Below are 26,058 nucleotides of genomic sequence, written 5' to 3' on the forward strand. Positions count from 1 at the left end.
AAAAGGACAGGCCATTCATATCAAAAGCCGATGCGCACAGCTTGGGTGGGGTTGTAAATTGGGTGGGGTCTCTGGGAATCACCAGGGTGGAGCAAACAGCAGTGGCTACCAGTCAGCCCTGCACAGGAGAGGTCCCCGGGTCTCCACGTCCTGTGCCCCGTGCAGGAACAATGGTCGCTGCGAACACCTCTGGGAGAAAGCCGCCCTCGCGATCCTGTTCCGATGCCAGACAGTCCAGTTTCTCCCCGTATGTGTCTGGGTCCCCCAGAATCTCACCCGGAACTGGAGTTCAGAGCAAGCGGGAGCTTGTATCTCCCTCCTGATTAAAAGAGCAGCACATCCAGGTGCCAGCACTTTCCATGCCTCTGCACCTCTTACCAGTCTCAATGCGCTTTCTTCACCTCTCTAGTTGTGGAACTTCCACTCAGCCAGCTTTCCCGCGGTTCTGGGTGGTAGTTGTTCTGCCTTTTAGTTGTAATTTTGATGTGGTTGTGAGAGGCAGCAAGTATAGGTGTTTATCTATGCCGCCATCTTGGTTCTCCTCAAAATCACATAACTTCTGATGTCAGTTTCCTCATCTATAAAGTAAGATAATCTGTCTTTCTCCAAAGGTTGGGTGAAGAGTGAATGAATTAAAGAATGTGAAAGTGCTTATTATCATGATTATTATTATTATTAATGCAAAATTACCTTTTATTTATGTCATTTGTGTTCATTGTGGCTTCTACCCCATGTTTTTAACATAAGCAGTGCTCAGTAAATTCTGATTTCATAAATAAATGAATGCAGATAATGACTAGTGTGTAATGATGGAGGAGAGAGAGAGGAGAAGGAGGAAAGAGAGTAGATATAATTTGAATTGGCCATCATAATGCCACATTTGAACTTTATGGAAAGGCAATTTATCTTTTATGTTATGATACCAGGAAGAAACATGGAAAAGTCAGGATTCAGGGAAATATTTAGATAATAACACTTATCACATAAAGCATAGTAATTTGTAAGTGTCTTAGATATCTTCACACTAGACTTTAAGCTTCTTGAGAGCTGGTGCGATTTCTAATGTGCCTCTGGGTTTCCAACAGCCTTTGCTTACTGCTTTAAACATAATACGAACACAGCAAATATGTGTAAACGAATACATATACTTTTTAAACTTCTCTCTTTATTCTAATTAATGTTGATAAGCATTTAACTTTTGGTTAGTTGGTAGATGACTCTTCAGCAGGTTATTTCCTTCCTGTGACCTTAGGATGTCATGGACAGGCTCTTAACATAGCTGATGGATGGCCTGTAATTGTAATTACTTGTTTATATACCTGCTCCGTGATGGCAGGGGCTCCATGTTTCCGGCATAGGCCTGCACATTGTGGTTGTTCAGATCATGCTTGAAAGAATTGTTCTCAGTGGACAACTGTATTCAAGATGTAATGAATAGTTGGGAAAGAAGACCAGATCTGTTCTCTTTGGGGTTTCAGATTACATATCTAAAGATCTAAATCTAGGGAAGGAAAGAAAGTAGGTAAATGATCAAGTAAACTCTATTCTCTCCCCCGCCCCCCCATTCCTCCATTTTCTATCTTGTGGACAGGAGAGATATATTCTTGATATGTTTAGGGAGTGGATCCTTATTACTGTCATAAATCTTAGATGACAATATTAGCTCATGTAAATATTTTGAGACATCCAGAACCCAAAAGTTCATGTTAGATGAGCTCTCTAGGGAGTGTTTTCCTTGATTGGCTTAAAACAAAAAGATTTTAAACTGTTTTTTTAGAAAAACTTTTTTGCTGTTGAACAAAATCTTGTTTGAACCCCATACATATAATTCATAAAAAAAGTTACTCTAGTTAATGCAAGACTGATGTCCTAGAACCTCACCTGCTTATCATTTCTATGTCTTCTGTAGATGCCCTATCACATCCAGGGGACCCCAGGGGATTCCCTGGAGGATAGTTTAGAGGAGGTCTGTGCACTTAACCTGTTCTGCCACGCTCAGTAGACTTCTGCTGAATCTGTAGAAAGATTTAACCATGCTACCATCTGCCACCACTAACTTTTAGGCTATATAAAACCTCTAAGAATCAGTCCTTTCTGATTATACTTTCTTTCTTTCTTTTTTTTTGTTAATCCTCACCTGAAGATATTTCTTCATTGATTTTTAGAGAGAGTGGAAGTCGGGGCGGGAGGGGGAGGGAAAACAGAGAGAAACATCATGTGAAAGAGATACATCAATTGATTGCCTCCCGCACACACCCTGACCAGGCTAGGGATGAGCATGCAATCGAGGTACATGCCCTTGACTGGAATCAAACCCATAACCCTTTAGTGGTTCTCAACCTTCCTAATGCCGCAACCCTTTAATACAGTTCCTCATGTTGTGGTGACCCCCAACCATAAAATTATTTTTGTTGCTACTTCATAACTGTAATTTTGCTACTGTTATGAATTGTAATGTAAATATCTGATATGCAGGATGTATTTTCAGGGGTCGTGACCCACAGGTTGAGAACCGCTGCTTTAGTCCATAGTCCAACACTCTTATCCACTGAGCAAAAATGTCTAGGGATGATTGTACTTTCTATGTGAAGTTGAATAACCTTTTTAGGTTTGGGGCTACTAGTAAATCAGATAAACAGTGCACACTGAGAGGAAAATGCCCCATATTTATGAATGTACCATTGTGAACTTACAGTCTCATGGTCAGTATCTTTGTGGGAACAGAGTAGTGTCCTGTCCAAGTGAGTGGCTGGGAGAGGAAACCACAGGGAGATGGAGGAGAGGCAGGGACTGAAGGGTTGAGTCAGATCATGGGTTAGCACAGAGAAGGCCTCCATAGGCCTGCTGGGATCAGGGTACGTGGGAAAAGCAAGGTGAATCATGGGAAGAGAAGATTTGCTAATGTAGAGGAGGGTGACTATCAAAATTTTGAATTCACTAGGGCCTGGCAGTTAGGGAGGGAAGGCAGTGTGACTGAGTGTTTCAGGAAGGGTCTGGCAGTCCAGGAGAGCAGGCTGCCTGAGGAGTCAGAACCAAGACAGCAGGCCAGAGGGAGCGGTGTTTCAGTGCAGCCAGGAATCCTGGAGTTGGCTGGGATAGAGGCAAGTCAAAACAGAGTAAGGCATTAGAATGTACTGGATAGATTCCTGAAGCAGATTTATGGACAAGGCTTTATAGCTCATGTATAGTATTTCCTCTATGTAAGAGGTTTAAAGGGCTTTTGTAGGTTTACCTTGGGAAGTAATCATTCACAACCCTCAAAAATACTGGAGAAAGTGACTGCAACTTTATTTTTATTGAGATATAATTCTCATACCATAAAATTCACCATTTTACAGTATATGATCTAGCAGTTTTAGTATATTCACTAGGTTGTGCAACCATCACCACAAGTCCCAGAACATTTTCATCTCTAAAAAGAACCTGTAACCTGGGCATGTGCCTGGACCAGGGAATCGAACCTTGACCTCCTGGTTCATAGGTCGATGCTCAACCACTGAGCTATACTGGCCAGGCAATTTTTACTTTTCTTAATGATTGCCCCGGAGTTTGCAATACACATTGACAACTGATCAAAATCCACGTTCAAATAACACTATGTACCACTTCACAGGTAGTGTGAGTACCTAATAATAACAAAATAATCCTAATTTCTCCCTCTTGTCGCTTGTATCATCATTGTCATTCATTTCACTTATACTAGTATATAAGCATTCATAAGTTTATATACACACACCATACACACATAAAGCATATAATTGAGTACATTGCTGCTATTTTTTTTTTAAATCAGCACAGAAGTCTTTTTTATTTTTGTCCCACTTATCATGCCATGAATTCATAGGGAATGGGTTCCAGCAGCTCAGGCTCCTTTCCATTGGTTCTCACAAAGCGTGCTTCTCTGGGTGGAGCAGGCTGCCGCTTCAGTTGAACCCAGGTACCTTTCTCTTTGGCTTCCTTCCTTTTCTGATCACTTTTATTTTTCAGGAAGCTATCTCGGCTCTTAGAGTGCTTAATATGCTCAATATGCACATTAACTCTCTTGGCAAGAATCTTGCCCTTAACTTGCTTGTTCACAATAATGCCCACTGCATGCTGGGTGACATTGTAGACTTCCAGTGTTGCCATGGTAACATTTGTGGCGCATTCCTTTTTGAACACTGCCCATTCCCTTGATGTCCACAATATCACCTTTCTTGTAGATTCGCATGTTTGTGGCCAAAGGAACAACTCCATGTTTTCTAAAAGGCCTAGAGAACATATAGCGGGTGCCTCTCCTCTTTCCCTTTGTGTTAGTCTTTGGCAAATTATTGGAAGATGGTGGTTCTGGCCGAAAGGAAGCTTGCTGCTATTCTTTTGGACAAACTATTATCTGTTAGATCACTTAAAATAAAAAAAAGTAAAAACTTTTTAAAAATTAAATTTATTGGGGTGACATTGTTCAACATGATCATATAGGTTTCAGGTGTGGGTTTCTATGTTACAAGATCTGTATATTGTACTGTATTCCCATCACCCAAAGTCAACTCTTCTCATGTCACCATATATTAGGACTTCCTTCTGCCCCCACCCCCTTCCCTCTGGCAACCACTGTTATGCCCAGAGTTCGGGGTCCCCAATAATCCACGACCAGGGAGCCTTTTCCGATGCAAAAGCAAAGGGTCTTTTATTCAAGCCCGGGACTTGGTCCCCCTCCTGCCTCCATTACTGGATGCAAGAGAGAGCCCAAGAGGGGTTAAGGACACAGCTATCAGTCCTGTTCTGTCCTTTCACCACCACTCTGCTGTTAGTGTTCATGAGTTTCAGTTTAATATCCCACATATGAGTAAAATCATATGGTTCTTAGCTTTTTCTGTCTGACTTATTTCACTTAGCATAATATTATCAAGGTCCATCCACGTTGTTGCAAATGGCAGTATTTCATCCTTCCTTATGGCTGAGTAGTATTCCATTGTGTATATGTTCCACTTCTTCTTTAGCCAGTCCTCTATTGCAGGATACTTTCGTTGTTTCCATATCTTGCCCACTGTGAATAATGCTGCAATGAACACAGGGGTGTATATATATCTTTGTGAATACATGATTTCAAGTTTTTCAGGTATATGCCTAGGAGAGAAATTGCTGGGTTCTATGGTAGCTCTATTCTTAATTTAGAAAAATAAAAACTTTTTGTTTTACCTGTACTTATTCCTTCTTCAGTGCTCTTCCTTTCTTTATTCAGATTGAAGTTTCTAATCATGAAAAGATGTTGGGTTTTGTCAATTTTTCTCTCTCTGTATATTGAGATGAAAAAGTGTTTTCTGTTCTTTATTCTATTAATATGGTATATTACATTGATTGTGTTTTGTAGTATATGTTGAACCAACCTTGTATTTCTGGGATAAATCCCACTTCATCATGGTTTATAATCCTTTTTATAGGTTTCTAGATTCAGGTTGGTAGTATTTTGTTTGGAATTTTTGCATCTATATTCACAAGGGATATTGGTTTGTAGTTTTGTTGCAATATCTTTGTCTGATTTCTTTATTGTTTTTCTATTCTCTATTTCATTTATTTTCAGTCTAGTCTTTATTATTTCTTCATTGGTTATTTAGAAGAGTTATTTGATTCTCATATATTTGTGATTATCCTAATTTTTTATGCTGGTATTGATTTCTACTTTTATTCCATCATGGTTGGAAAAATGCTGTGTATGATTTCAATGGTTTTAAATTTATTGAGGCTTGTTTTATGGCCTAACATATTGTCTGCCTGGAGAATGTTCTGTGTACCCTTGAGAATGTGTATTCAACTGTTGTTGTGTGGAGTATTTCATAGATGCCTGTTAGGTCTGTTTGCTTTATAGTGTTGTTTAAGTCTTCTATTTCCTTCCTCTTCTTCTTAGTTCTATTCATTATTGAAAGTAGAATTTTCAGGTCTCCAACTATTATTGGAAAATTATCTATTTGTAAGAATTGTCTTTTTCTTTCTTTAATTATTTCATTTTTTGCTTTATGTACCTGAGTCTCTTTTCTTATGTGTATATATGTTTATAATAGTTATATCTTCTTGATGAATTGACTCTTTTATCATTATAAAATGTCCTTACTTGTCTTTAGTAACAATTTTTGTCTTAAAGTCTATTTTGTTTGATATTAGTGTAGCCATTCCAGCTTTCTTTTGGTTACTGTTTTCATGGTGCATATTTTTCATGCTTTTACTTTCAACCTATTTGTATCTTTAAATCTAATATATGTCTCTTGTATACAATATGTAGTTGGATAATTTATTTTTATCCATTCTGTGAATTGGATTTTAATTAAAGTCTTCAGTTCATATAAGTTTAATGTAAATATTGATAAGATTGGAGATACTTCTTCCATTTTCTCTTTATATTTGTTTCTTTTTTGTTTGTTTGTTTTGGTTCCTTTGTTTTTCAATTACTGCATTCTTTTGTGTTAAATAAATATTTAAAAAAAATTTCTATGGTAACATTTTAGTTCTCCCTCCCCTTTTTAAGTGGTTGCTCTGAGGATTACTGTTAACATCTTTATTTATAATAATCTAATTTAGATGAATACCAACTTAACTTCAATAGTATACAAAAACTTTGCTTCTATTTAGTGCTTTTCTATCCCTGCTTTATCCTGCTGTCACATTTTACCTCTTCATAAACTGTATGCCCACCAACACAGATTTATAATTATTGCTTTATGCTATTGTCTTTCAAATCAGGTAGGAGAAAAAGAGTTAAAAACAAAAATACATTTATGCTGGTTTTAATATTTGTGTTTATAGTTACTTTATTTATGCTCTTCATTTCTTCATGTGGGTTAGAGTTATTGTCTAATTTTCTGTTATTTTAGCCTGAAAGAGAAGTTCCTTTAGTATTTCTTGCAGGGCAGCTCTGCTAGCAATAAACTCTGTTTTTGTTTATCTGGATCTTAACGTCTCCTTGATTTTTGAGGGAGAATGTTGCTGACATAGAATTCTTAGATTTTTTTCTTTCTTTTAGTACTTTTGAAAATGTTGTCCCACTCCCTTCTGGCCTCTATCATTTCCAATGAGCAATCAGCTGTTAATCTTATCAAGGCTCCCTTGTACGTGAGGAGTCACTTCTTTCCTGCTGCTTTCAAGATTCTCTCTTTTTCTGTGGTTTTCAATAGTTTTATTATAAGTTGCAAACACTGTCATCCTGCCCACCTCTATTTGAAAGGATAGCGCAGGAATTTGTTGCTTTAATTCATCCCCTATATCTCTGTAGCATTTCTCTGATCTATCAAATTTATGATATAGTAATATGTGGTTTTGTTTTTTATCATATTTGATAGATTTAGAAAACTTTAGAGTAATATTTGTGTGATCCATGGCCATAATTCATTTACCTAAGAGATTGGTTGAGCACCTACATATCAAAAGTTCTATGCAAGACTTTCAGTTTCCTTAGATAAGTGACAGATGGTCCTGCCTGTGAGGCGACACATTTGCTTGGTAGAGGTCACATACTCAACTAACTACAATACAATTAGAATGAAGGTATGCTGAGTATAAACAGAGTATTTTTGGAGCGTAGAGGAGAAAGTCACTCATTTTTATATTTGACAGATAAGCAAACTGAGGATTATATAGATTAAGCAATTTGAGACTTTGAGGTTACATACATTAGAAAGACAGGGCCAAGGACGATAACCTGTTATTATGGTTCTTTTTATGAAACCATGGTGAGCATAGAGTGTTGTTATGCTGTATTTTAAAGCATCAAAGGTAAAAATGATTTTTAAAAATGAAATATTAGAAAATGATTTGGCAAATGTTGATGCTGTTGGTGCCAGGATTTGCGTATTGTACCACAGTTTCCTGTTTTCAAATGTATTAATTGACCCACAAAGGACAGGTACATATGTGAAGCACAGAATGGCTATTTTGCTTCAAAAGATGTGCATGCTACAAATAAAAATAAACAGTATTTATACTTTACTAGTATGAATTTAGCAAATAAGTGACTGTGTTGAAAATTGAGGTTCAAATATTAAAATATACTTAATTTTACTAAATCCATCCTAAGTATTTTCTTTTCATTTTAATTGATATTTATGCTTTGAAGAGAATTCCCCCCTTCACCTCATAACATTTTGGAGATGTTGAGTTTATAAAATTAGAGTTTCCTTAATAATAGGAATTGATGATCAATCAGAACTATGCTCTTTTCCCATAGGGTAAAGCATTACTTACTTTAGCATAGAGTTTTAATTTTAATCTGGATGCCTCCTTTTCTATTCTCCCATGATTCTTTGCAGCGGGGCAAGAGAAAGCAAGTCTTATAAAAAGAAATACAGTATGTGGTGCTTATTAAAGTTACATACATCTCAGAGGAGAATTTTGATTTACTGCAGGTTGTGCATATGTTGCATATGGACATTTCTAGGGAACAGATTCCTTATTACTAAACAGCGAATGGCTTCTAGTACTCCATTATTGCTCCGGGAACATGTTAGTAATGATTATGAAAGGTAGGATACCATGAAATCTGTAAGGTGATTTGGCAGAAGTCGATGCTGTTGGTGCCAGGATTTCGGTACCGTACCACATTTTCCTGTTTTCAAATGTATTAATTGATCCGCAAAGGACATCTTTTGGAGACAAGCATTCAGACAGACTGGCACAGGCTGGACCTCCGCCAAGACTGCTCGGAAGGTTGCCATACTGGGAGCAAAGAGTGAGAGAGAGAAAGAGGGAGAGAGAGAGGCAGAGGGAGAGCTGAGGAAAGAAAAAAAGGCAAGACTTGGCACAGCTCAGTCAAATCAGCTTCTTTTGTCTGCTTTCTCGGCTTGAGCTTCAGGAAAGAAAATCGTCCTGGGGTACAGAAAAACTCAGAACTTTTTGGTTTTCAAACTTAGAAGGTTTTTTAAGTCTCTTGGGCTATTTGAAAGTGTTGGCACATTCAATGACGTTTGGTCACCAGTATTTAGGGAAATAAAAGCCTTTTTCAAAATGAAGCTTCCACAATGTCCATGCATTTGGGAAATACTGTACTTGATTTTTTGCATGTATGACTATACCATGAAAGACAGGATTAATATAGAAGATGGCAAGGCAAATTTCTAATTAGAGAGAATATTAATTTTCTACAAAATAAAGTTTGTTCATCAATACAAACCTGCTTTCAAATCAAATCAGACATCCTTCGGAATGTGTTCAGAACGTAAGTTTTTAGATTTTATTTTATTTTTTCCCATTTATAGACATTCACTTTTCAAAGAGCCTTTCTAAGATTTTATGCAACCTAGCCAGGAAGTCAGAGTAAAAGTTGTTTTATCCATGTGTTTAAGAAAACGTTTTCTTAAAGCAACAGCTTTTATTTCTGCTGCTTCATGCTGTCCTAAACTACATCCCCCAGCAATGAGTGACAACACTGAAGACCAGAAAGGCAAGCTGAAGACACCCGACTTCGCTTGAAGGGCAAACAAGAAATGTGAGCTTGGTCATTATTTTTGTGTGTGTCTTTGCTCTGAACCAGTTTTTGGAGGTGGGTGGGGAGGTGGGTGGGGAGGTGTCTGTGTCTAAAAGATGTGTGCGATTAGGGAATTCTCATTGTGAGAAGGAAATGATAAAAGGTAATTTTTATGATGTTGGCAGAAATGGCTGGGAATGGTAGAGAATAGAAGTTTAAATCTTTTGGATAAGAAGTAGTGAGCTGTGATTAAAATACTTGGGGAAAAATTCCATTATTTTTAGTTCATTAGATTGTATAATTAAAACGATTACTACAGCTTGGCTCTCTCAAAATGTTTTAAGTAGAAGGAAAATCTAAAAAGTTCATCGATTTTCTTTTCACTATTACCCAGTATTTTATTTGCATTTATAGTTTATATCTAATTTTTAACAATAAATGTTTCCTGTTAGGCCTGGTTATGATTACATTGTGATAGTTCTGCTGTTAAAAATCAGCATTATTGTAGGATAGGTTAATTGTAAGGCACGTTTTTTTGTGGACCACCCTCTTTGTTATAAATATTCTATTTCTAAAGAGAGTTTGAGTTGTAGTAGGTTATGATTTCCTGTAATATTATATTTCCTTTTTATTTTATATACTAAAAGAATACAGGAAAATCGTATACATTCACATAAGTATTAATCATTTTGGGCAATATAAAAGACTGCCCCAGGATCTATGCTTTTGTTTTGAGTATGCAATCATGGATTTGTTAATCCTTTCACAATTTTTGTTTTTGTTTTTGTTTATATTATTGCGCGCTTTGAGTAATGAAGTTCTGAAATGATTTTTATAGTATTATAATGATACACAGCAATGGCATTTAATATACAAGTACAGTAAAAATATATATGAAAAGGTGTTTGCATAGTTAAGCTTAAGTATTTACTTCAACTTTTTTGCTAATCAACATTTTGATCTTCCATAAAATGAAATCACTAATGTTCATGTGTGTTGCCAACACGACGACCTTTGTTTTATAAGCTTCTTTATACACCACCTCGCTGATACTCCTAAGATGGACGCCAAAACATAAAAGACGTGCTGATAGGCACTGGAAAGGAGGTGTTTGCCTGGCCACTGTCTTCCTTTTTGAACTGATCACAGGATCATTCATGCCTGTACTAAAACCCAACAATATGTGAAACAAAAAGGAAGTTCAATAAATAAGTTAAATTACAGCTACATTTTAATACTGACCGTCTTATTACCGATTTTTATTTACTTTAATTTACTTCTTAAACAAGTTTGCTAAATATGCAACTTCTTTAGTTTGTTTAAGACCATTTGCCCTTAAAGTTGGAATTATTTGCTAGCTTATTTCCTAACTTCTTTGTAGCGAATTCAGTAAGAGCAAACTTATTTTATATCCAGACTATTTTATGTCTAATTATTTTCTTAACAGTATAATAAAAAGTAAGTGAATTTAAAAACACAGATGTCAGAACATACCTTTAGAAATATTTAATTTTTTTTTGTACTGGCAAAGCTACATGTATAGTGTTTATTGGACTTAAGATTTAATACTAAATATTAACTTTAATACCCAACAAAGTTTCTTACCAATATATTCTCTCTGGCCTACTTGTTACATAACTTAAAATGAAAAAGGTCCCATATTAAGATGCTCCTTGTTAACTGGGTATAACAGCCACTCTTTGTACAACCTTTTTTTAAAGGTATGTTCAAGAAAATGTGTTGATTACATTTTCAAGCATACATTTAGGTTTAACATAATGCATTCTTCTTTACTTCTAGACCTTTTATTTTACAAATACATTGACATAGGTTATTAATATTTCCATATTAGTATTAACATTTCACATTTTATTTTAAAGTATATAAATACTAGTGGTATGATTGTAGATGGACTGTATCTCAGCACGTTTTTGTGTGTATATTTTGAAGTAGAATTATTAAGACAGAAATGGATTAATAGTTAACTGCTACTTGATGCCTATTATTAAGTCTCATTTAGATGTATATACCTGAACATACGAACACACGATTCTGTAAACTAATGCAAACCTCTCAGGGGGCCTTAGTCTATCATTTTATAATTATTCACTCATTTATTCATTTAAACAAATGTTTATTGAGTACCCATTTAAGTATGCTAATATTTTATTGATGAAGTTATTTTGGGTAACAGGGAAGGGTGCCACATACATGGATGGCAGATGGAATGGATTTAAAATAGATGTACAAAATCCTAGATAGAAAAGAGCACTATTATAATGAGATTTATTTCAATAGGTTAAAGTATGTTAACTTTTATTGCACAACATATGTATTATAGAATGTTATTATGAAAAATCAGGCAATTAGTTGTAGCCCTTATAGCTATAAGATTTTGTTAATCATTATTTAGGTTGCTGCATTTTATTGGCCAAAAAACTCCAGTAGTTCAAGTCTTCTGACAGATGTGTAAAATAAGCAATTCAAATGGTGTGAGGAAGAAATTACACAGGGAAGACTGAACCACTGCTCACATTCTAGATTTTATATATGTCAAAGTAGGTGTCATTAAACCTTCAAAGATATGGCTGTAATGTAAAAAAACAACGGCCTGTTTATGAGGAATTTTTTCCTTTCCTTTGTTTACTTTTGTGAGTAAAAGGAAGAAGAGGCCAACCCCATACTTGTAAGCCAGCAAGCATGGCCCTCAGAAAGTAAGTTTGCTAGGGGTGGTGCATTTTAAGTGAACCAATCAGTTCACTTTCCGTAAACGCTAATGTTTTGTTTCTTTTCTTTTTTAGCTTTGTTCACTAACGTAAAGACTCATAGGCAAAATACAGCTCTTGACTCTAGATGTAAATGAGCACTTAACTTGTTTATTCCATTAACTTGTACTTTAATATAAAAAGAAAATATAGGTTCAGATCCTGAAGAGGAGATAAAAATCACATGAGCCAGGGAGATGAGCTTGGAAGCTGTTGTAGTGGCCAAGGCCTGTGTCAGGGCTGGTGATCAATGGTAATGAAGATGGAAAATGTTTCAGCTGTAGGTATGGATTGCTGAAGTAATTAAACAAATATCCCAGAAGGCCTGCTTTGTGCCAGGCACTATGCCAGATGTAGGGGATATTAGGATATAATTTCTGCCCATAAGGAATTCATAGTATAACTGGGGGTTGCAGAAAGAAGGATAAGAATAACTGATAAATTACAGTTTACCTGATACCTCATTTAATCCTAGCAACAATGCCTGGCACAGGAACTGGTACATAATGGCCACCCCATAAAGCTTCTTTGAAGGAATAAACCAAGTTGTGAACCAGCTATTAACATCTTGGATCTTATTTAATTAAAAGAATTTCCCCCCTCATGGTTGAGAGACAAAAAGCATTGTGCTTGCTTTTATCTTGACTTTGTGTTGCTGGTTATGGGCTTAGATGGAGTGCAGAGTAGGGCCACATCTTTGTGACCAAATTAGAACCCCTCCAGGTAGCCACCGGAGACAATATAAAATAAAGACTTGAGCACCCATTCCCTCCCAGCTGGCTCTCCATTGTCTTGCATTCTCCCTTTCCCAGTTTCCCCAAAGGATTCCAGAACTGTGTCTTAGGCCTTGTGGTGTGGTCTAAAGCATGGAGCAGACCAACTGATTGTCCAGCAAGTTTAAAGTCTTTTTTATCAGCATAGGAAGAAGCTGAGGGGATTGAGAGAAGAGTAAAATAGGGAGAGGGAGAGAGGAAGTGAGGGAAAATTGTGGAGAGCTGAGGGTACTGTCCCATAGCCGGCTTCAGTCCTAGTAATAACTTCACTGAGAGTGAAGATAAATGTGGGATGTTGTGGTTAGATTGGAATATCAGAAGCAGCCAGCATTCAGAGTGTGATAAGGCATTATGTGGGATTGCTGAGGCCAGTTTGTGTTGATCAGCATCTTTCTAGTCTTTTTCCAGAGGTGTTCTGAGAATCATTAGAGCAGTGGTTCTTAGCCTTCCTAATGCCGCGACTTTCATAACTGTAATTTTGCTACTGTTAGGAATCGTAATGTAAATATCTGATATGCAGGATGTATTTTCATTGTTACAAATTGAACATAATTAAAGCATAGTGATTAATCACAAAAACAATATGTAATTATATATGTGTTTTCCGATGGTCTTAGGCGACCCCTGTGAAAGGGTCGTTTGACCCCCCAAAGGGGTCGTGACCCACAGGTTGAGAACCGCTGCATTAGAGGGAGGGGCAGAGACAGGATCATTGTATACAATTGTGTAGCAAGGAGGTGTTGGGGCTGAAATTCAGTCCCTACTTTCTTATTTAAGCCCTGTGCCTTGGTCTGCTAGAAGAGAGTAAAAAGTCACTATGGGTGTGAATGGTGGTCCTGGAGAGAGTGGGCATGGGGTGAATCTAGGCTTGGAATTGGAATAGTAGACCTTCTTTGGAAGAAGGTCAAAGGGTCTGGGGCCGGGGAGGGGTAGAGTATGTGATCCTGGCGTCCAGGCGGGCTTAGGAGGTGTTATTGGAAGAGTTCCAGAGAACAGGGTGAAACAGGGAGAGGTGAGTGTGTAGAAATTTTGGTAAAGTGAAAGAAAAGGTTCAGAGACTACTGAAGTTGGGAGTTTATTCTGAAACCTAACCATGGAAGAAGGTCAAAGGGTCTGGGGCCGGGGAGGGGTAGAGTATGTGATCCTGGCGTCCAGGCGGGCTTAGGAGGTGTTATTGGAAGAGTTCCAGAGAACAGGGTGAAACAGGGAGAGGTGAGTGTGTAGAAATTTTGGTAAAGTGAAAGAAAAGGTTCAGAGACTACTGAAGTTGGGAGTTTATTCTGAAACCTAACACATTGTGACAAATAGCACCACTGCAAGGCATGACTTAGTTTGGTCATTGGTTATGCTCAGGTCATATTATTTCTCTAAAAGCAACTGTAGAAAAGGAAAAAAGTTACCTGTTTGTGTTCTTTGTTCCACAATGTTACAAGAATGAACATTTTCTGTTTCATAGCTAAGAATCTCATCTCTTACTCCTAGGATGTGAAAAACATTTTGGTTTAGGTTTTGAAGAATTTGAACCTTCTGTAGTGATGCCATCCTTTTCATCTCATATATCAGTGCCTTTTATATCTCTTTTGCCGTTAGCCTCTGTAAGTTATTTTCCCTTACATGAAAATTGGTTCATATTGTGGTCAGAGGCTCAGGAGTGCTTTATTCTAGTGCTTTTGAAACAAATAGGCCTTACCATTATGGGGTAGATAGAATGGGATTCAGAGCTTCACCAACCTCAGTTTGAATTTTGACTCCATTTTTAACTTGTTAAACTTTGGTCAAGTAACATAATCCAAGTTCCCTCATGTAAAAAACAGAGATCATCCTATCTTCCTCAAAGGTACTTGGGAGGAGAAATAAGGAAATATATGCAAAGCTCTTAGCATAGTGCCTGGTACATAGGTTAGTATTCAATAAATGGTAGATATTATTTTTTAATTAAACATTAATAAAATAGTAGCAAAAAACATAACAAAATTTACCATCTTAACTATTTATAAGTGTATAGTTCAATGGCAGTTATCACCATCATCCCTCCACAGAAATCTTTGTGCTGTCAGCACCATCATCACTATAATCCATCCACAGAAATCTTTTCATCTTGCCAACTTAAACTCTCTACCCATTAAACAACTTCCTATTCCCCTTCTCCCTAGTCTCTGGCAACCTCTATTCTACTTTCTGTCTCTATGAATTAGACTATTCTCTGTACCTCATGCAAGTGGAATCATGTCCTCCGGTCCATCCATGTTGAAGTATGCATCAGAAGTTCCTTTTTTTTAAGGCTGAATTGTATGTACCATCACATTTTGTTTACCTTTTTGTCTGTTCATGGATGCTTCGGTTGTTTTCCCTTTTGGCTATTGCGGATAATGCTGCTTTGAGACGAGGATACAAATATCTGTATGAGTCTTTGCTTTCAGTTCTTTTGGGCCTTTGAGTCTTTGCTTTCAATTCTACTCAGAAGTAGAATTGCTGGATCAATAGGCAGTATTAGCACTCATAGCAGGTTACATTTTTAAAAAAACTTGTAAGCTAAAATTATATAAGTTGACTTTGACTTCTGGCATAGATAGTGGTAGAATAAATAGGAGGTCATAGACCTGATTAAGAGCTTGTTATGTCTATCTTTTTGTGGAAATAACTCAAACACCACATTTGTTATCTCAAATTATTTTATAGAATAGAGTTTTGCAAGTTAATTAGGGCAATAATCTAATCACTTATAAAATACTATTTATGTATTATCCTATATAATAAAAGCCTAATATGCAAATTGACCAAATGACGGAACAACCAGTGGAATGACTGGTCACTATGATGCACATTGACCACCAGGGGGCAGACACTCAACTCAGGAGCTGCCCTCAGCCCGCAGGCCCCAGGCCAGCCAAGGCAGGTGCCAGTGGGGGCCCCCCCATCACCCTGCCTGTCGCCTCCCGTAGAGGGAGGTGACTGGCAGTGGCGGTGGGACGGGATTGGCTTGGCCAGCAAGTGGGCAGTGCTGCCCCCCAATTGCCCTGCTGGTCACCTCCAAGGTGGGTGCCAGCGGGGGCCCCTTGATTGCCCCGCTGGTTGCCCCACAGAGGGTGATGACCAGCGGCAGCAGTGGGGGGTGTGTCTGGCGAGTGGGCAGCATCAGGCTGGCCAAGGTGGGTCCCCCCGATTGCCCTGCTGGTCGCCCCACAGATTGGCCCTGATTTGCTGGCCAGGCCTAGGGACCCTACCCGTGCATGAATTTCTTGCAGCAGGCCTCTAGTCTTATATAATAGTCACATTTCATTATAACACCAAGTGTTTTTTCTTTTTTAGCATTTTTACCATTTCTGGTTTGGAGTAATTTCTTTAGCTCTTCTTTTAGGGTAGGTCTAATGGCCACATGCCTCTTAGTTTTCCTTCATCTGAGAATGCCTAGATTTCCCTTTTTCCTGAAGGATATTTTTGCTGGATGTAGAATTCTGGGCTGACAGTTCTTTTTTTTAGCATTTGAAAAATGTTGTGCCACTTCCTTCTGCCTCTGTGGTTTCTGATGAGAAACCTGCTGTCATTCAAACTGTTTTTTCCCTTTCTAGGTAAAATGTTTCTCTCTCACTAATTTCAAAATCTTTGTCTTTAGTTTTCAAAGAGTTTATTATGTATCTTGGCATGGATTTCTTTGGTTTTATTCTGGGATTCAGTCAGTTTCTTGAATATGTAGGTTTATGTCTTTTGCCAAATTTGCAAAGTGTTCAGCTGTAATTTGAGTACTTTTTTAGGCCTACCCCCTTTCTCCTTTCCTTCCAGAACTTGGATGACATGAATGATAGATCTTTTGTATAGTGCTACAGGTTCTTGACACTGATTATTTAAAATTTTTTCTTTATTGTTCAGATTGGTTAATTTCTATTGTTCCTATCTTCAGGTTTCTTGATTCTTTCCATTGTTGTCTTCTTTCTAGTTAGTGAGTTTTAATTTCAGCTATTGTATTTTTTCTGTTATTTCTTTGCTGAGACTTTATATTTTTTCATTTGTTTCATGTGTGTTCATAATTGGTTGTTGAGACTTTTTTATGATGAATGCTTTAAAACCTTTGTCAGATAATTCTAGCATCTGTGTCATCTTAGTGTTGTCATTAGCTGATTGTCTTTTCTCGTTCAAATTTAGCTTTTTCTTGTCCTTGGCATGACAAGTGATTTTGATTATATCCTGGACATTTTGGTTATTATGTTATGAGACTCTGGATCTTATTTAAAACTTCTATCTTAATAGCCCTCCTCTGAGAGCATACCAACATGGAAAAGGGGGGTACTCTCTCATTACTTCAAGGTGCCGGTGGAAGTCCAGGCTCCTTATTGGCCTTGATGTTACTCCTGGGTGGGGGTGAAGTTCAGGCTCCTTTTCAGCAGCACTGTTATTTTTAGTTTTGCAGTTAGTGAAATAACCTGAACACTTCCTGAGCTGTGTATTCCTTAAATTTATCTTGTACTGTTGGGTGTTACTTGTGTTTAACTACTTATTTAATGAGGAGAGTCAAATTCTCAAATTAGGGATTGAGCCCTCTCTAATCACTAGCTTTCCTAAGGTTAGTATATGTTTACCATTACCACATTGAAGAAAAGATTTTATGTGAAGAAACAAGATTATATTTTCTACTTTATTAGCTTAGAAAATTTGTTTTTAAAAGGAGATAAAAGCCTGGGCCAGGTTTCTGTTTTTCTCATTAATAACATGTAGGGCTAATGTTGCAGAGTATTTCATTTTAGTTTATCTATTCTCCTGTTGCTTTTTGCCTTGTGCTAACCATGCTATAATGGCCAACTTACACGTTTTCTATACATATATTGTGATCTCTAGGGGAATTACCTACAAATGGGGCTGAGTTACCAAATATGTCAACTTTACTCAACAATGCCAAATTATTCCTCAAAGCATCTGTACCAGTTACTATCCCTGCACTAGGGATGTGAAAGTTCTCATCAAAGTTCTCATTATCTCTGCATCTTCCACATCTTCACCAATACTTGGTAGTATTAGACTTTGAAAATGTTGTGAATCTGGTGGACAAGAAATATTTTGCTGTTATTTTTATTTGTGTACCTGATTACTTAGTGAGATCCAGCATCTTTTTATATTGGCAACTTCGATTTCCTTTGCTGTATGTTGTCTATTCATACCCTTTGCACATTTTTCTTTTGGGTTGTCTTATTTATTTGTAGTATATTGTAAATACCAAGTCTTTATTATATGGATTGAAATATCTTCTCAATCTTTGGTTTGTTTTTCATTTTACTTGTAGCGATTTTTAAAATAAACTACGGTATGTGTTTGGTTGGAATGCTTCCAGTTTTCATTTTCAAAGATGATTTATTTTTGTGGTAATACTTATAATCCGTGCTTTTGGATGTGACAGAGAGGGTTAGTGGGCTAATATTTCTTTGAATGCACCAGAATCTCCCCCTTAATTAATATCTAGTGGATAAATTTTTTTATTTTCCATATAGACTTTTGGTCAACTGAAATCTTTGTTAGATTCCTAGTTCCTGAGCCCTACTTACTGAATTAATGACTGCTGTTAAGTCTTATTTTATTTGCAGAGCCTCATACAGCATACCATTAACATGGGCACCTTCCCAATATGTCAGCAGTGTTACCAAAAGGAATTCTTGGGCCCTTAGAAAGAATGTGCTGTTGATCTGATTACAGTGATTTCTATACAGTGAATAATCTCAGTGCAATAAGCACTTTCTCCTTCCCCTAACCAGTCTCCTTGCTAACAAAATAACTTAATTGAGAATTTCAAATTGTTGGGGCAAGTGGAATTGAGTTGTGGCTGAGGCTCCTTGTATATCTTTTGTTGTGCAATCAAGTAGCACTTATTCACCAACTTTCCTCAGCTGTCCCCCCTAAACAAAACCCACCTAATCTCCCAAATCATTTTGCAAAACAAAAGAACACACAGAAGGATACAGAAACCAGAAGGATTGGTGGCAGATGCTAGAGATGCTAGGTGTTGTGCATGCAGCCCTCCCTCTCCTTTCCCTGCCAGTTAGAGGATTGGTGGCAGATGCTAGAGATGCTAGGTGTGCATGCAGCCCTCCCTCTCCTTTCCCTGCCAGTTACTATTTATGTGTAACTGCTTTAATGATTATATGGGATCTATTTTAAAATGTGAGTGTGAAAGTATGCTCTCTCCACTACACTGATAGGAAACTGGGTTGTTCAGCCCATTTGGCACCACTGCCTCTCAGATGGCAGTTTGCCACGACCAAGGGTAAAGTTCTAGGTAGAAAGTCATAACCAATGGAAGACTGGACTTGCAAATCCAAACCCATAGGGCAAGCCTCCTGGTCTGGATTTTGCAGATTTTCCCCTCTTAAGGGCAGTGGCCCCTGCTTCGCTCAGGGCATGTTTGTCTTACTATACTTGTTTGCTATTTAGTGCAGTGAATGAACGTCCCAACAGCATAGAAGTAAACTAGCTAAGTGTCTTCTCATTGGCTGAGCTTTATAATTCTTCCTTCTTCCACTTATTGAATTCTTCCCCGGAATTAGCATTTGGCACTAGTTATTATCTCTGTACCACTCCTCCACTATTTAAACATTTTATGAAAAACTCTAATAAAGAATATGTGGAAATCTGTCATCTGTTTACAAACTGTTTTCTCTGTTACTTAAGTTACTGCAACTCTCCTTGTCTAGCCTCTCCTCTCCTCTCCTCTCATCTCCTCTCCTCTCCACTCCTCTCCTCTCCTGTCCTCTCCTCTCCTCTCTCACACACACACTTCAGGTGAGAAAATTGAGGCTCAGAGAGATGAAGTGCCTGGCTTAATTGGTGACAACACTAGGGCTAAAATGAAGTCTTCTGCCTCCAAATACCTTGTTCATTCCATGATTTGGCATTTGTTCACTCTGTGATGGGTCATTGGGAGAAGAGCAAGTTGCTACTATTATAACAGTCCCTTCCAGACACCACTTGGGACTGTGTACTTAGGTAAATCCTCGCCATTCATTCATTCAATCATTCAATCCATCATTTAAAAAAAGATCTGAGTGTCTATGGGAGTTATGTGATGTGGATACAGTGATGGACAAAATATATAAACCCTCTGCCTTCATGGAGCTGATAGAATAATGGTGAAGAAAGGTCACAAACAAATAAATTCAAAGTGTAATGACATGTATGACAAGGGAAGAGGGTCCTGGCTTAAAAAGCTTCCTTTCACCCTAGTCAGTTTGTTCAGTGGTTAGAGCACCGGCCTGTGGACTGAAGGGTCCTGGGTTTGATTTCGGTCAAGGGCACATACCTTGATTTTGCAGGCTGGATCCCTGCCCCTGCTTAGGAAATGTGCAGCCAATCGATGTGTCTCTCTCACATCAATGTTTCTCTCTCTCTCTGTCCTTCCCCCTCCCTTCCACACTCTCTCTGAAAATCAATGAAAAAATGTCCTCAGGTGAGGATTATCAACAACAAAAAAGCCTCTTTTCTCTTTTTGACATAGAAGGAGAATAAAAATTCATGTATTTAGAGAAATGGACCTTTTGGGATGTGAGACTCTTCTGATTTTTTTTTAGTTTAAAATATTTATTCTTCTACTATATTTAGTATTAGTCAAATCAGTAGGACTAAATATTACAGATTTTTATATGGAGATTTTAGATAGTAGATTCTTTATCTACTTATAGAAATCTTTAATTCCATTCAAGTATTTTCTTTGAAATCAGTGTTGATCATTCTGGGTTTTAGAAAATTTTATTTTTCAATTACAGTTTACATCTAATATTGTTTTGTATTAGTTTCAGATGTATAGCATAGTGGTTAGACAATTATATACTTTGCCAAGTGTTTCCCCCAATATTTTCAGTATTCGATTTTTTAATATAATACCAAGTATACAGTCATAAAATAAACAAAGGCTCTAGAATTTTAGAATCTTAGATGTCATTTAGTCTGCCTCCTTGTAGCCAAACCAATGGGAATCTCCTTTCTTAGCTTCCCGAGAAGCAAATTCTAGAATCGCTGGGCAGTAGTTTCCTATGCTAAACAGCACCTAGCAAAGAGGTATGTAATGAATTATTCTGTGTGTCTCTGACTCAGAACATTCCCCACACTTTCTCTTCCACCCAGACTCCTTTGAATTCTTTGGAATAACAGATCAGAGGAGATGAGCTTTGTTTGGTTATTTCTGGATGTAAGTGTTAGGAAAAAAGAAAAAGAAAACCACAAAAACCTAACATGCAGTTTAAATAAAGAAAAATGAGTTTTACTTTCAAGAGAGCTTTTGCCATTTTCTTAATGCTTATTCTTCTTCGGAGAGCTCATTATTGAACAGAGTGTGACAGTAGTTTACTGTGGCGAATGTGTCTTGTCCGGACCGAGGGATGAATTAGAGCACTGATGAAGGCCAGAGGAGCAGGCAGAGCTGCACCTAAATCGCCCCCAGATAGTTGCCAAGCTATTCTGCTTTTTTAAAGACCCCCAGAGAGCATCCCTAATCGCTTCTAGTTTCCCTTTTCAGTGTTTAATAACCTTTGCTGTCAGGAAATTCTTCCTTGTATTTAACCCAGTGTTCCCTTGCCACAGTTCAATCCCATTTCTCTTGTTGTCCTTGGTGGCGATGGAATAGCAGGTCATTATCTTCTTGATAATATCCTTAATGTTCTTGAAGGGCATCGGAAGTTTTCCCCTAAGCCTACACTTCCCCCAGTGGAATAAATATATTCCTTTTCTCCCTCCCCCAACTCCTCCCCCCTCCTTCTTTAACATTTTGCTCTTAAGTATCTGATCCACATATTCACATCAGGCCTATCTTGAGATGTCCCTTGGTTTCATTTTTGCTCAAAGAGCAAGATCCTGTTGTCATTCCCCTTGCTGTTGGTTTATTCACCTTGACAGCTGTTGGCTGCTCTCCCTCAAGGTGTGAGTGTCATTCCGGAGGCTGATGGGGCTGTGAGGAGGAGTTCCTGCCTCCGACTTACACTTTGAAGGAGGAATCCAAATACCTCTTGCCATTCATGGTACTTCTGATGGTGTATGGATTGGTCCTGCTGGTTTCTCTTTCCCATGAATACATTGTATTCTGATTTACATTTTGGTACATTTAGGATTTCCAGTGACTTTATCCTTAGAAAGATATGGCATGTCATTAGTGCTCTCCTCACTCTTGATTTAATTTTATAATTGCCACAAGGGAAGTTGGGACATATGAACTTTGCTATATAAGTGATGGGTGGACATGTCTGTTTCCCATCAGATTTCTGTATGATCCTCCTGAGGGGGTGTGGCTGGTCTTTGTCTCCCCCACCACTCGTCAGAAATGCCTGACATGTTCTAAACAAACTTAATTGATTGTCATATGAGTTGTTGAGAAATTTTACTTCCTTTTGTGTTTTTAGGTTTTTGTCTCCTCGCTCCTTTCACCTAAACATGAAAGCAGCTCAGAGCTCTTGCCTGGCTGCCAGTGTCGGCAGCCCTCCCACTTTGGCTGCCAAGCTTTTAGCAGATGAAATAAAATTCTATTTATACGTGCTCTCTGATGGATTTCCTCCCTACCTGTGGTGGTGCTCCATCAGCAGGTGTACTGAACAGATGGAGAAGGAGTTTAATTTTTTCAGTTCAATTAGATCAACTCTCCAGGTTCAGATGAGTACATTCCCTTTCTCACTTAGTTTCTTACTCTTGGCATTAAAATTGTCGAGCATAGCAAAACACAAATTAAGACCAGGAGATAAAATGCATATAGAGTCTGCCTTTAATAGAAAAACTTTGGGAAAGGAACCACATTTGACATCAAATGATAAATCAATTTAACCCTTTTCTCCCTAGCACTTAATTTTAATGCTATTTAAAATACTATTTGGGGCACTGAAATGCTAAAGTATATAAATGCTTTCTTTTTTTATGATGTACTGTTTGCATTTGAACTTACACATTTTGAAATATACTATTTTTGAAGAAACAGTTTGTCTCTGATCATAGTTCAGTGCATATTATGAAGAATCTTAATGAGGAGCTGAAATTATTAATTTCATTTGACATTGACAATTGAATTGCCCAGGAAAGTGATCAAATGGAAGTATATGTTCCAAAACCAATATGAAGGTGACCTTTCTTAGCTCTGGGTTTTATCATCACTAGCCAGTGAAGGATAGGGTACCACAGCTTCTGACTTCAACATGCACATAGGTACATTCTACATGCCAAGTTTGTCCTTTGTGGGGTGTATCATCTCCTGCTCCCAAGATCCTAGATTTCAGTTAGCCCTTGGCTCTGTGATGCAAGGCCAAGACTGATGGCCTCATGGAGCGAGTCATTCATTCAACAAACATTTACTGAGCTCCTGCCCGGTGTTAGGACCTTGCCTTCAATTAAGCCCATATCTAAGCCTCACTTTGTTCCCTTCAGCACCATCAAAATTATTTAGTTAATATCCATTTGAAGCTGGATTTTAAACAAGTCAGACTTGGCCTATTTCATTAAACAGGGTGGGGCAAAAGTAGGCTTACAGTATGGAAAAAACACAATAATCCTATCTAAAAAAGAGGGAATATGCTAATTGACGCTCACACCATCACAAAAGATGGCCGTGCCCACAGCCAATAAGGAGGGAATATGCTAATTGACTGCCCCACCCTCAAAGATAGGGTGCCCACAGCTAATAAGGAGGGAATATGCTAATTGACTGCCCCACCCTCAAAGATAGGGTGCCCACAGCTAATAAGGAGGGAATATGCTAATTGACTGCCCCACCCTCAAAGATAGGGTGCCCACAGCTAATAAGGAGGGAATATGCTAATTGACTGCCCCACCCTCAAAGATAGGGTGCCCACAGCTAATAAGGAGGGAATATGCTAATTGACTGCCCCACCCTCAAAGATAGGGTGCCCACAGCTAATAAGGAGGGAATATGCTAATTGACTGCCCCACCCTCAAAGATAGGGTGCCCACAGCTAATAAGGAGGGAATATGCTAATTGACTGCCCCACCCTCAAAGATAGGGTGCCCACAGCTAATAAGGAGGGAATATGCTAATTGACTGCCCCACCCTCAAAGATAGGGTGCCCACAGCTAATAAGGAGGGAATATGCTAATTGACTGCCCCACCCTCAAAGATAGGGTGCCCACAGCTAATAAGGAGGGAATATGCTAATTGACTGCCACGCCCTCAAAGATGGCAATGCCCACAGCCACAAGATGGCTGGCAGGGGAGGGTAGTTGTGGGTGATCAGGCCAGCAGGGGAGGGCAGTTAGGGGCAACCAGGCCTGCAGGGGAGGGCAGTTGGGGGCGACCAGGCCTTATCCAATTCTTAATTATTTCTGACCAATTTTTTAAGGATGTGGATTGTCCAGATTTGTGGCTTGCTCTCTATCCTCTCTCCCATTTTATTTCCCACTAAGAGTTATACCAGGGGTGTTTGGAGCGAAGAGATTTGAATAAGCAAGTCTCAGTGCTGGCTAGAAGTAGAGCGAGCAGTTTAGTTAGAGAGAAAATGTCACGAGAGCCACCATTTGTTACTCAGGTCATTGTCTGATGAGTGCATTAGAAGATTCTCTTTAGATGTGTTCTGCACTTTTTAAAATGGACTCTCATATTTGGTGATATGATAACTTAAATGTTATCTAGCGAAATCACTTTTCTGATCCTTCGTCTCCTTTGCAGAATCTGAGTCAAGTGACTGTCTTGGTTTTCACAATAGAGAGCTCGCTTTTTCACAGGCTGGCTGACCCATGCTATCTTTGGTAAGTTATTCTATTGAGCTGGGATGCTGTGATCTTTCTTCCTATTTCATCTGCTGATCCTCCCTTTACCTTCTGGGGTCATACAGAACAAAATCGAATTCCAACATGTGGCAGCCTTTCACATATTTGAAAAACGTAACTTCTGTATTCAACCATTGATAGGTGACATGATTTAGTTGCACGGCTTTCCTCTACCCTGCTCCAGTTTAGCTGCCTCTTTATTATGGAGTGGCATGCAGGAAGGAGAGTGACCTTTTATATGCTGTAGCCGACAAGTGCCGAGGAAAGCCAGACCATCACTGTTCCAGTTAGAGGTCAGGCAATTCTGACAACTTCCTATTTGCTTGATTGGACTAAATAGAGCATCTTATTTTTTTCAGCAGGACAACAGGGTTTCTCTCGCATCCAGGGACAGGCGGAACGTTTCCGGGCTGTGATGCATTCACTTTGATCGTCTGACTCGGCTTCAGACATTCCTTGGTACTCACTATATGGCCGTGTGATTGTGGTGCATGAATGGGTGGGGAATGATGTCGAATAGGGTGCTGAATGACAAATATGGGGCCATCTGGAATGCTTAGGTGGCCTGTGAACATAAATCATTCCACCTCCCCATGGCTCCTTCCCACATTGCAATGCATATTTTCTCTCACAGGACCACTTAATCTTGTCTCATTTTAAATACTTTGTAAAAGCTAAAACAATAGGATGCTAGGTTCTTAAAGTATATAAAATAGATCCCCACGTTAATTCCATTTATGATTTTTCCATCTCTTCTCCTGCAGCAAGTAGAACCTTCATAGGGAGGGACTATCAGACAGGTTTTTTGGAGATTTCTTTTTTTAACATAGCATTAACACATCATACCTCTTTTTCAAGGGGAAGCATATGTGATTGAGGTTGGAATGTCTTCACGTGGAAATGTTCACGCTCTCCAGAAGTACCTGGCACCTGGTAGGCACTCAGTATATGTTTGTTGAATGAATGTGTGAGGCAGAAGTGTTCCACTACTGTTTGAAATGCTAGTATGCCACAAGAGTGATAGAGTTTCCTCAAGTGGAGCCTCACAATAAGCCCTTATCATACTTCGGTGGCTACAGCATAAGGATCTCTCAAATCTCTATTAATATGTCAAATCCTGAAGATGTTTAGATCAGTACTTCTCTCTTTCAGACAAATAGTTGCTTCATGTAGATTCAGCCCTGCTTAATTTACCTCAGACTATATATATTAATTTTGATTTTTTATAGAGAGGAAGGGAGAGGGACAGAGAGTTAGAAAGAGTTAGAAACATCGATGAGAGAGAAACATTGATCAGCTGCCTCCTGTACATTCCCTACTGGGGATGTGCCCGCAACCAAGGTACATGCCCTTGACC

At 38.4% G+C, this 26,058-nt stretch overlaps 1 protein-coding gene and 1 pseudogene across 5 annotated transcripts in view; one reads left to right on the top strand and one right to left on the bottom strand.

The window, feature by feature from the left end:
* Positions 1 to 26,058, top strand: part of MSRA (methionine sulfoxide reductase A) — a 388,985-nt gene that overhangs the window by 26,153 nt on the left and 336,774 nt on the right. Inside the window, exons 1-2 of one of the 5 annotated variants that reach the window (XM_014546451.1) lie at positions 8,699 to 9,181; positions 9,377 to 9,451. The exons of 1 other annotated variant lie outside the window; for it this stretch is intronic. Coding sequence is in view for 3 of the 4 variants with exons in the window: in XM_005874626.2 (XP_005874688.1) it covers positions 25,586 to 25,634 (49 nt within the window). In the remaining variant the exon portion in view is untranslated. Of the gene's footprint in view, positions 1 to 8,698; positions 9,182 to 9,376; positions 9,452 to 9,551; positions 9,594 to 25,570; positions 25,635 to 26,058 lie in introns of those variants that run through there. 3 more of the 5 variants (XM_005874627.2, XM_014546450.1, XM_005874626.2) reach the window with 3 other exon arrangements.
* LOC106727549 lies at positions 3,817 to 5,399 on the bottom strand (annotated as a pseudogene).

This window comes from Myotis brandtii, unplaced genomic scaffold (assembly GCF_000412655.1).
Source record: "Myotis brandtii unplaced genomic scaffold, ASM41265v1 scaffold447, whole genome shotgun sequence".
NCBI lineage: Eukaryota > Metazoa > Chordata > Mammalia > Chiroptera > Vespertilionidae > Myotis > Myotis brandtii.